Below are 12,208 nucleotides of genomic sequence, written 5' to 3'. Positions count from 1 at the left end.
TTGATACCAAACTTCCCAGTTTTCAGTGTAGCCATTATGGTGCTGTGGAGTTCGTGTTTGACAGACTCCCAGACCATATACTCTTATGGCTACCCTGCACTTACAATGTCTAAGGTTTTATTTAGACACTGTAGGGGTACCATGCTCATGCACTGGTACCCTCACCTATGGTATAGTGCACCCTGCCTTAGGGCTGTAAGGCCTGCTAGAGGGGTGTCTTACCTATACTGCATAGGCAGTGAGAGGCTGGCATGGCACCCTGAGGGGAGTGCCATGTCGACTTACTCGTTTTGTCCTCACTAGCACACACAAGCTGGCAAGCAGTGTGTCTGTGCTGAGTGAGAGGTCTCCAGGGTGGCATAAGACATGCTGCAGCCCTTAGAGACCTTCCTTGGCATCAGGGCCCTTGGTACTAGAAGTACCAGTTACAAGGGACTTATCTGGATGCCAGGGTCTGCCAATTGTGGATACAAAAGTACAGGTTAGGGAAAGAACACTGGTGCTGGGGCCTGGTTAGCAGGCCTCAGCACACTTTCAATTGTAAACATAGCATCAGCAAAGGCAAAAAGTCAGGGGGCAACCATGCCAAGGAGGCATTTCCTTACAATCAGCAAAGGCAAAAAGTCAGGGGGTAACCAGCCAAGGAGGCATTTCCTTACACCAAGTATGAGCAACTGGCTGGCACCAGCTGCATGACGAGGAGGCCACTCTGGACACCTCCAGAAGTAGCCCCATCCCCCCCCCCCCACACACACACTTTTTGCCTGGTTTTTAGACGCAACTTTGACAGAAGTGCAATGGGTTCCTGCTAACCAGGCCCCCAAAGCCAGTGTTCCTTCCCTAAAACAAGACACCTGGTCATTTGATTCCCAAGTCACCAGGCCCTCCAGCTCCTGTTAAGTCCCTAGTAAATTGTACCCCTTGTACCTAAGGCATGGGTACTGAAGAGGGCCCCTCAGAGCTTCAAGCACAATGTGTGTCACTCTGATAGACCCAGCACAAACCTTATGGAGACCTCCATTACACGCTGCGTGACAAGCTGCTTCCCAAACTAAAAACACAACATAGAACACACATGCGCCATATCCCATAAAATACACCTTGCAATATATGTAAAGTCACCCTTACAGCAGGCCTTCAGCCTTAAGAGGGTGCATTATATTACAAGTGAGGGGCCTATATGCATCAGCAGATATGACCCTGCTATGTCTGTGTCAATTCTTAGACATAGTAAGTGTACAGTGAAGCCATTTTAAATTCATGTGCTGGACACTGGTCACTACAGGTTCCCAATCTGCATGATGGATTCTCTGAACCCTGGGATGTTTGTTATCAAACATCTCGTAATACTAAACCCTCACTGAATCAAGTGATGGATTTATTTATTATGAATACTTGCACCCAGAGGGCACCCCCTGAAAAACCTACCAACTGCAGGTAAACTTACTGCCCAGCCTGCCACTGACAAATGAGAATCTGGCCTCCCATGGGGAGAGCCTCCACTCTAGAGGTCAGAAACAAAAGCCTGTCCGGGTTGGGGTGTTCCCCATCTCTCCCCAAAGGATGATCTGCATTCCAAGGCAGGAGCTTCAAAAAAGCCAACAGCCTTTGATATGCAGATCTGACCTTCCTCAGAGGAAGATGCCAACGCCCCTGCCTCAGGGCCCATCTGGCACTTGGACAGGCAGTAAAATTAGCTACACGGAGGCATGTCACTTCTAGACTGGGAACAGGTTGCCAGCCTGAAGTGGACACAACTTAGAAAATTCCATGTGGTGTAATTTAGGGACTCTGGCTAGGGTGAAGTCCATTCCCCCACAGGAAGTGGTCATCTAAGGGGTGTAGTGACCCCCGAGGGTAAATAGCACATTGGCTCCTACCTTTTACTCCCTTTAATGCCCCCTAAATTGAGTCTTTAGGGGACCCCTTGATCCCAGAGCGTCATATCTTTGCTGGACACAAAAGGAGAAGTGGCTGAGATGTCTGCTGAACCCGAAAACCAAGGAGTACGACTGACTTGGCGCCAACCCTGCAGGCCTGCCTGCTGCACCCAACCCTCGAGGAGCAACTGACCTGTCCTGCCACTGCAGCCTCCAACAAACTGGGAGAGCTTCCAGTGCTTCGCAAATCCCCAAGAAGAACTCCTTTGGAGTGGGGGAAGCTGCTCCCCTGCATCCGCAGCCCCCCAAGAAAGAAGTGAGGGGTCCGGGACTGCCAAAAATCACACATGACATCACCACTGCACCAAGCCGCCTAGCCCATGTGAAAGTGAGCCAACGGGGTCAACATGGTCCACAGACCCTCCAGAAGAGAAGCCCACCCTGTGTTATCCTACTGTGGACTTCACAATGGCATCTGCAGACTGTTTCTGTAGAACCACCTACAATCTCGAGTAATCAGGAGGCAAAACCAGATGCCTTATAACATCTTTGCACCTGTCAGCCCCGGACCCAGAAGAGGCAAACCAAGGGTGTCCCCACATCTCCCCCACCTCATGGCACCTGAGCCCACTTGTTGGCTGGGGCAGACTAGACCCCCCCCAGTCACACCTGCAGAGTTCCTGCGGTCCCCCTGCAACAGTGAAGAAGTCCAGGGGTGGACTGGATGCTAGAAGACATTCCCACACTCTACAGTCTGAGCATTGGACTGGCGGCGTCCCTACATGCCAGAGGATCTCAAGAGTTTAGCATTCCCTGTGAGCTATGCTGAACTGTCCTTATAGCCCATTCCGGCAGCGGGCTTTGAGACAGGACCGATCCTCAGACTTGAATGGGACACCCAACGCCTTAACACATCCCTGCACCCGGACGCACCAGAGCTCCACGAGGTGACCTGTTGGTGTGGCCTTGGACATTTCCCCAAAACCCTCTTAGGTCCAGGAGATTAGTCCTGTAAGTCGTTGTATTCTACCTGAATTGCCATCTTTGTTTTCCTCCATAGGACTGCATTGAACTTTCTGAAAAAATGCATTGTCTACTATAACAAATTCATAACTCAAAAAGTACTCAGCTGATTCTGATGATCTTGGTATCTAAATTTACATAACGGTACATGTTCTTTTTATAAATTGGTGTTGGATTTCTTTGAGTGTGTGTTTCACTTACTGCATGAGTGTGTCTTACATGCTGAGCACTACCCACTGACAGGCCTAACTGCTCGACCACAGCAGACAAGGAGCATTTGGGATGTCACTTGTGTCTCTGATACCTCTGGGGTTTGCTTGGACTCTTTACACAGTGCCCTGCTCTTGGTCCACTATATAAAGAGCCAGCTTCCTACAACTGTGAAGATGGCAAGGATTGGCAAACGGGAGAGTGTTGAGAAAGGGGAGGAAACATCTAAGACTAGGAAAGCAGAAAGGGAACACAGGAGTGGTCACTGGTACCCCAAGAACAATGAGCGCACTAGGAATGCAAGAGGAGGGCACAGTACAAGAGGCAGACAGGAAGGACAGAGCACGTTTGCGGCGGTGGCAAGGAAAGTGAAAAGATTTGAGAGGTGTGGAGACAAAGAAGGAGGCACTTACTGGCACTCCGTGCGCCATGAGAGTGTTTGGATTCATCAGGGTGACCAGCTGGTGCAGCAGGTCAGGCTGGCTCTCAAAGAGCTCTGGAGTCAGAGTCTTCATGACGTCCTCCAGGTGTTCGGCAGCGGAGGAGGGCACCCCGTACCAGGTCTTTGGTTCACCCCTGAAATTACAATGAATAGAACGGTCCATGAATTCTTCCCTTGGGCAGAGCCTTCAGCTGCGCATGTGTTTTTTGTGGGGGGTGGGGGGTTTCTTAGTATTTTTTACGAACCAGTGCAGGTAGTTGATTGAGTAGCTCCAGTGGTCCTCGATGTGCCAGCAGAACGCAGAAAAGACCATGCCCACGTACAGCCAGGGCACCTTCATGCCAGAGATATCCGCATTGATGTGGCACAGGACCGACTGCTCCAGCACAGGCATAACATTGAGATTCCAGCCACTCAGGGCGTAGGCCTGGAAGACGGCAATGGGCAGTAACATCAAACATACAAGAACAAACTTCCAGAAAGGTAAAATGTCTTAAGTAAAATAGCATACGTAACTGTGCAATCTGATGTCAAGAATAAACATTAAGTATCCTAAGATTCAGTTGTGGGGTAGGGAAAAGGAGCATCTTCATTCTAGTATTTGTGGTGACGAAACTGCCATAGACGGCACAGATTTGGAAAGCCTTACACTCTGGAAGAGGCCAGGTTGTACCCACCTCCTCTTCAGGCAACAGCCTGCCCTTGCCCAGCACAGGGAACCCGCTGCCGAACTCCTTCGAATGAATGTCTGCGCCATATTCCACCACCACGTCCTCTTCAATGCTGTTCACCAATCGCCAGAATTCCTTCTCAACCAAATCAGGCGGCACCAGCTGACGAGAGAGAGCGATACAGGAGGTGAACATGGGGACTGCAGGGAGACCGCACTGGGAGGAACAAAGACTGGACAGCAACTGCAGAGCACAATGGTAAGAGTTCAGATTTAACAGTAGAAGCCGGGATGGGGTTGCAATGAATAGGTTATTTACCTGGAACAACGGTTCTCAAAGCAAGGACCTCTTAGATAGGTTCATATTCTAGAATTGTTCCCCTTGCCAGCCAGTCTTAAGATATCAGCATGTGTGTGTGTGTTTACTGATATACTCAGTACCAACCAAAGGCTGGGTACAAAACATCTACCAGTGGCCCACCTCATCATACGGTCCAAACTGTGCCCTCTGAGCAGCTAGCTTGGCAATCGGTGCCCTCGCTCCCTCCCCAGTGGCAGCCTGTCTACATAAACAATAGGGCAGCCTCTCTCGCAGAGTTAGTCATGTGTCCTTCAAAGGCAGCTTCGCCTTTAAAGCTCTCCTTTCGGGCCAACACCCATGTGGCTTCTCGCTAGAGGGAGGCAACGCTACTGTTACCTTTCCTGGGAGTCGGTCACACATCTCCCCCGGAGGGGTGGACCTGTCCAGAGGACAGACCCGTGCACAACTGGAACCGGCACTGGAAATCTTCAGCAATTCAAGCGGCAACTTCTGAAGTTGTACTTTCCCCAACAGGGACATTAAATTTGAGTTCATCATAAAATTTGATTTAATACACTGATTCTTTATACCAATAACTACCGATCTTGGTTCTCCCATTCAGATGTCAGAAGGGCGGGGTGCCAGCCTGCACCTCTGTGCAGGCCAATGCGGCTACCGGCCCTTCCACAGTAAAAACATTTAGGTGTTTTTTTTTCAGTTGGAACATGTAAAAAGTACAGATTCCACTTTTTAACATACAACATCCTGCCTTAGGGCTTGCTAGGCCTGCCATAGGGGGTGACTTTCATACATTAATAAAAAGGGAGGTTTGGGCTTTGACATTACCTTTAATGGCAAGTTGACTTTGCAGTTTTAAACTGCCCTTCCGGTCTGCAGTGGTAGACTAGGTACTATGCTTTGCCTTGTCGTACTTGTGGGGCACCTCCAGCGCTGCAGTCCGCAAGACCAGTCTTAACCTACAAGCCCTGGGTACCCCTAGCACCATATACTAGGGACTTACAAGTAAGGCATGTTATACCAATTGGGGACAAGCCAATTAAACAAGCACCATTTGTAGGGTCCGAGCATATTCACCAAGTTGTTTAGCAGGGCATTTCAGAGCCATTATGCCGGTGCCTAGTAGTCAAAATGGGGGCAAAAAGTGGAGGTAAAAATCCAAAACAGCCTATTTCCTTACAGTGCGCCTAAGCACCACGCTGGTGCAGACTGCCCTACCCAGTCTGTTTTGTCCAGACCAGAATAGATCTTTGCAGAAGTTGTGAAGGAACTTTGTTAAGTGACCTGACCTCAGGGAGCAAAGACTTCTTGGGTGGAGCAGAAGAAACAAACCAGCCTTTGACAATGGAACTGTCAGCCGCATCACTGACACCGGCAGGTATCGTCAGTGCAGCAAGCGTTTAGCGTACCAGGCAGCAGAGTGGCTCAATGGGGGCAGAGTAGTGCCCACGGAGCGGCTATGGGTAGAGTTGTTGACAAGGGACTGCTGATGGTCTGCCAGAGTCTACGTATGGAATGTGCCTCAGCAGAATGCAGCGAGGTCCAACCTGCTCTTTAACCCTTTTCTTTAAGAGGGCACTACCCGCGTGGGGGCTGGAGCAATGTTTACCCCTCAAATTGTTTTTTTTTACTGTGGCCTTTTACCTTGTTTTGATGATTCTGAAACAGACTCGTGATAATGTCTGCTTATTGGTCATTTTCAGAAGCCATGCAGGACAATGCCTTTCCCTTGCAGTCAGAGTTTTAGATGGAAATTTGATGCAGATCTTAGTCTTTTGGGTAATGGCTCGGGCGAAGGCAGAAAATGCAGCCTGTATGTGCGTTTGCTACGAGAGGGTGATGCTCTCAGGAGGACTTTTCAGTGATTCAGATTTTATGACAAAAAATATTGTACTCCAGGAAACACGTCAAAGAGGCGTGAAAACAATGTTTGAAAAGGTCAACTGTAAGAGAAAATGGGAAACTTATGGGGATAGAAAGGTGTTTGAGGAGAGTTCTGCAGAGCACTTCCTTCAACACAACATGTGGTGGTAATGTGAATGATGGAGGGCTCTACCGCCTCTGGCTGGAGCCACTGTCTTTTCTAAGGAGGAGACCGTGCAACTAAAGTGACTCTGCATGCACCGTTTTCATTGCCACTGCTATTGAAAAGCAAATGTGGGGACTCTCAGCTCGACAACTGAGAAGGAGTCAAGCATGTGAATCTATTAACGATCCAATACTGGAGAAAAGGCAGGTTCCGCTAGCATGAGACTAACCGCAGATGAAAGCTTGGTAACAACATCTGGTAACAGAAACCAAGGTAGAGATTTAAACAGGAGGTGAAGGGTAAAAGAGTTGTGGTGGTGTACATGGCAGTCAACGACTGCAGAAAGCGGTCACGATATAGCGCAGACTGCAGTGCAGGCTGAAAACATGGGCCGTGATCTATAGTGAGCACCAACAGTGGCACCAGGACGATTAGAAGCAAAGCAGGGACAACGGTACACAAAAACAGCTATGTAGTTACTCCAGGAGTCCAATACATGGTTGCACCAGAGACGGTGCTTGTACTCACAACAGCACTTACGTGTACGGGCATGTTGAAATAATCGGCTTTGAAGGAATCTGCCATCTCTCCGAAGCTTTGCAGCGAGTACTCGCAGGTGGCCTGCTCAAAGCCAAAGGCCTCCGGGGGTCGCTTACATTCCTGCAGGATGACAGGCAGCAAACCAACTATTAAATTGATATCAATCACATGTTAAAGCTCCGAGACCAACAAGTAAGATTCTGCCAACACACAATGAAGGCCACTCCAAGTGTACGCCAACGTACCCTCCCCCACTCCCATCTTTTTATTCTCAGGGTCACTCAGGTCTTACGTACCGCCATGACACACTTGGGGCAGCGCCACAACCCCTTGGGAATCTCTGGTAAGGGGGGCAGGAGACAAAAGATGTGGTAGTTATCGTCACAGCCATCACACAGCAACAGCTTATCATCTTCATCTCCGCGTGTACAGATGCGACACACAAAGGAGTCTACCTGTGGGAGAAGAGTGGTGGTCAGATATTGGAATGCTGAGTGTAGCTGCTGCAGACAAGGGCTCACAGGGAAGAACTTCTCACAAAAGGTACACCTTTTCTGTCACCCTATATAAGAACAACAAAACAAGTGAACACCAGGGTAGGAACAGCGCTGCATTTACGTTAAACCGAAAGCGCAGCGCTCACCACCAATGGCATGCTCTGGCTTCTACAAGGTTCCCTTACAAACTGGCTGCTGCTGTAGCTTCTTCGGAGGCGCATGGTCATTTTGGTGCAGGGTTCTGGGCTATGGGCAACTTCCTCCTTTACGTCTGGAAAGAGCTGTGATAAGGGCTCCAGCTTCACATCTACTCCAGGCTCATCCTTCACCACCAGAGTAGTGGGGCACTCTGGGATATCCTTATCTACGCAAAGAGCAGAAAAGCAGAGTCAGAGGACCACCCAAAGTACATGTAAGAGACAGCCTTGCTATCCTCTTCAGGGGCATTTACACCAGCCTGTCACATCACTGCAGGAGGAGGTGACATGAAATGCTGCTGCCCTTGTCGTGCACTTTCCACACAAGCAAGGCAGTTAAGAAGAGAAGTCAAAACACATCCCCCTCCCTTCAGAGGCATGCACCCCACCCCACATTTTGGTGCAAGATCAGAGTTCACTACACACCTGTGCCCTTCAGAGGCAGGTACACCACATCAGTGTAGGAAGTGAAGCCACTAAACACCCCCTCCCCTTCACAGGCATGTACACCACATCGGTGGAGGAAGAGAGGTCACTACATACACTGTGCCCTGCAGAGGCACGTACACCACATCGGTGTAGGAAGAGCGGTCACTACATACACTGTGCCCTGCAGAGGCACGTACACCACATCGGTGCAGGAAGAGAGGTCACTACATACACTGTGCCCTTCACAGGCACGTACACCACATCAACTCCACTTTCCCTGATGCTTTTCTTGACACAGTCTCAAAGCTTATTACACTATACTCCAATCTATGCATTCTTGGGGATCTAAACATTTGGTTTGACAAACCCAATATGCCCCATCCAAAAGCTATCACCACTGGCCTACTCGCATTGAACCTACATCAGATTGTACACAATCCCACACACATCGCTGGTCACATCCTAGATATCATTTTTGCTAAGCCTGAACTCGTTACTATTCATAGCATCACACCAACCACCTGGTCAGACCACCATCTGATAACTTTCCGACAGACAACTCCACAAATCAACACACCCCACAACCACTTACATACATTCACCTATCGACCATGGAGCAAACTCAATTTGGATCACTTAGAAACACAACTAACAGCAAACACAGATCTAGATACAATTAATTCTGTACCAAAACTTTATGAGTGGCTACAGGAAGCTTTTGATGTCCTAATACAACTCAGAAAAACTAAACACGACAAAAGAAAACCAACACCTTGGAGAAACACAGAACTTAAAAAGATAAAGCAACAAATCAGAAAGTTGCAGCGGACCTGGCTCAAAACGAACAACAGTCAAGACAAACTGCAGCTACACAAACTTAACAGGATATACAAATCAATCAAAAAAGCTAAAAAAAGATACTACTCAGACCGAATTCAAAATGCTCAATCTACAACCAAGGAATTTTATAAAATTCTCAATGAATTTTGAAAACCCACATGCATGGAAGGAAGTCATCCCACCACTCCAGATTTCACAAACAAATTGGCAACTCACTACACAACCAAGGCAGACACATTGGACTCCTATTTAAAACAGAAGAAAAGCATCAGCACCAACCCCTTTACTAAAATACCCTTTAAGAATAAACCATCCCAACCTCTACAGTCTTTCAAACAAATATCCCACGATGAATTTATGGATTTGGTCAAAGCAAGCAGACCTTCTGGTTGCCCTTCTGACCCTTGCCCACCACAAATCTTCAAGAACATCCTGCTATCTACTTCTGCTGCCACACCTGTAAGAAGAATCAACAACTCTTTAACTTCAGGAACTTTTCCTACAGACCTGAAAAAGGCATACATACGATCATTATTAAAGAAAACAAACCTAGACCCGCAAGACTCCAACAACTACAGACCTATCACAAATGGACCTTTCCTGGGCAAATTGATAGAGAGCAGCATTCGCCCAGATGTCACAATTCATTGAAGACAATTCTATACTTTCAGACTTCCAAACTGGATTCCGCCCAGGAAGAAGCACTGAATCGGCACTCATGGCAATCTGGGACGATCTTAAAGACACAGTCGACCGAAATGGAGTTGCTGCACTACTTCTCTTGGACCTCTCAGCTGCCTTTGATACGGTTGAGCATGACACCCTAACTCAAAGACTCCACGAAGCCGGCATACAAGGGATTGCTCTCAACTGGATTACTTCCTATCTCAAAAAAAGAGCGAATTTCATCCACTCGCCCCCCTTCTCGTCCGAAACCTACCTCACAAAAACAGGGTCCCCCAAGGGTCAATCATCTCACCTTTGCTTTTTAACATCTACATGATATCTTTACCAGAACTGATCAATGAGTTCCATCTCACATGCTACAACTATGCAGATGACACACAAATACTACTTCAATTAGAAGACCCCAAAAACAATGAAAAGTCACAAATCTTCAGTTGCCTCAGAGCCGTTGATCAGTGGATGACCTGGAGCCATCTCAAACTAAATACCTCCAAAACAGAAATACTCATATGTGGTGACTGGAAAAATTATGACCCTCTGTGCATCTGGCCTGAAGATCTCGGACCACCTCCTCAATTATCCAAGGAAGTGAAAAACCTAGGAATCACCATGGATTCCAAGCTAACTGAATACCCAAGTAGACAAATTAGCACGCACAAGCTTCATCACCTTAAAGACTTTACGACACATCTTCCCCCACCTCGGATTTCCACACAAGGTGCAAGCTACTATCTCACTTGTATTATCCAAACTGGATTATGCCAATAGCCTCTACCATGGATCATCTCTATCTGTTATGAAAAAACTACAACGTATCCAGAATTCCGCAGCCAGGCTACTAGTACATAAAAAGCCGCAAGACCACATCTCCCCTGCCTGGAGAGCACTACACTGGTTACCCGTTGCCAGAAGATGCCCTTTCAAACTGCTTTGTATCACCCACAAAGCTATACATGGAACAGGACCGCTTTTTATCAGAAAGAAAATTACCAAATACATCCAACAAAGAACCCTCCGCTCAAGACTGGCACCCCACCTTAGAACACCACCATACAAGAAAAAGACTGTAGGTGGTACATCCTTCTCCGTCCAAGCAGCAAAACTATGGAATTCATTACCCCCAACTATAAGAGCCACAGATATCTTTCTTGTTTTCAGGAAACTACTCAAGAGTTGGCTCTTTCGTCCATAACCACCTTTTTCAAACAACTATGAACTGCATATGCCTATGTGGATAAATATTTTTTCAGATTATATGTATATTTCTATTTATTTATAGTTTCTTTGGAAAATATGTATTGCTACTGTCATAACAATAAAATACACACACACTCTTTTAAACCTGTCTGACTAAGTATTTTTTACCCATGATTCTAATTATGTATTGTATGTGCATATGTGTGTATTCGGGTGTGTGTGTATAAATATATATATATATATGTGTGTGTGTATGTATGTGTATATGTTGTTTCTGTGCTTGGCATGTTGTGGATCATTGCATGGCTCCTGGTTTTTTGGGTTGTTATACCAGATATCTATGAATTTCTGCTCTCATTTTTCATCACTCTTATGTCATGTCTCTATCAAACTATCCTCCATTCTCACTCTGACTCATCCCAAATCCCTTCGACCACTTTCATCTCCTAAATATCTCTGCCTAAGCTCTTCCCTCCACCTCCACATCTAACTCCCCAAACCTCACTCTACCTCTGACCTCCCACACAACCCTACTAAATTCTCCTGCATTCATCTCACCCTGCTACTATGCTCTCCCTAACCCTTCCACATACTCTTCCCCCCTCCGCCCCCCTTTATTCATCCCAAGACTTTGGATTGAGTAAATGAAGGATATACTCCCAATTAACACTTTTAGATTTCTTTCCTCCTCCACCCCTCCATTACTCCAGTCAAACTAACAAACTCATATCCGCAGCTCAAATTAACTCATAATAATACTAAAACTGTACTCATTATTAAATGATACTAATCCATCACTAATTCTTGTTGGGTTCCGGAGTAGCGTGCTACTCATCGAAAAGCGCTTCGACGCCTCGTCAGGGGTAGTAAGCGCTATATAATGAAAATGTCACTTACCCAGTGTACATCTGTTCGTGGCATCAGTCGCTGAGATTCACATGGTATGCATGAGCTCGCCATCTGGTGTTGGGTCGGAGTGTTACAAGTTGTTTTTCTTCGAAGAAGTGTTTTCGAGTCACGGGACCGAGTGACTCCACCTTCTGTGCTCATTGCGCATGGGCGTTGACTCCATCTTCGATTGTTTTCCCCGCAGAGGGTGAGGTAGGAGTTGTACTATAGTAATAGTGCCCGCGCAATGAAAAATGTAAGTATGTACCTATTAAAGGATTAAGTAATATATATACAAATGTACAAAATTGAAGGTAACTTCTGAACTGCTACAGGCTTCCGGGGAGGTGGGTGGGTCCA

At 47.1% G+C, this 12,208-nt stretch overlaps 1 protein-coding gene across 4 annotated transcripts in view; it reads right to left on the bottom strand.

The window, feature by feature from the left end:
* Positions 1-12,208, bottom strand: part of KDM5C (lysine demethylase 5C) — a 457,813-nt gene that overhangs the window by 301,407 nt on the left and 144,198 nt on the right. For 2 of the 4 annotated variants that reach the window (XM_069209299.1, XM_069209301.1), the window contains 6 exons: positions 7,757-7,974; positions 7,410-7,568; positions 7,114-7,233; positions 4,233-4,388; positions 3,801-3,982; positions 3,527-3,689 (listed from right to left, as the gene is read on the bottom strand). In XM_069209299.1, the coding sequence (XP_069065400.1) occupies positions 3,527-3,689; positions 3,801-3,982; positions 4,233-4,388; positions 7,114-7,233; positions 7,410-7,568; positions 7,757-7,974 (998 nt within the window). The remainder of the gene's footprint in view (positions 1-3,526; positions 3,690-3,800; positions 3,983-4,232; positions 4,389-7,113; positions 7,234-7,409; positions 7,569-7,756; positions 7,975-12,208) is intronic. The other 2 variants (XM_069209300.1, XM_069209302.1) reach the window with 1 other exon arrangement.

Source organism: Pleurodeles waltl, chromosome 10 (assembly GCF_031143425.1).
Source record: "Pleurodeles waltl isolate 20211129_DDA chromosome 10, aPleWal1.hap1.20221129, whole genome shotgun sequence".
NCBI classification, from domain to species: domain Eukaryota; kingdom Metazoa; phylum Chordata; class Amphibia; order Caudata; family Salamandridae; genus Pleurodeles; species Pleurodeles waltl.
The sequence above is the reverse complement of the archived record's forward strand: the minus strand, read 5'-3'. Positions and strand labels throughout refer to the sequence as shown.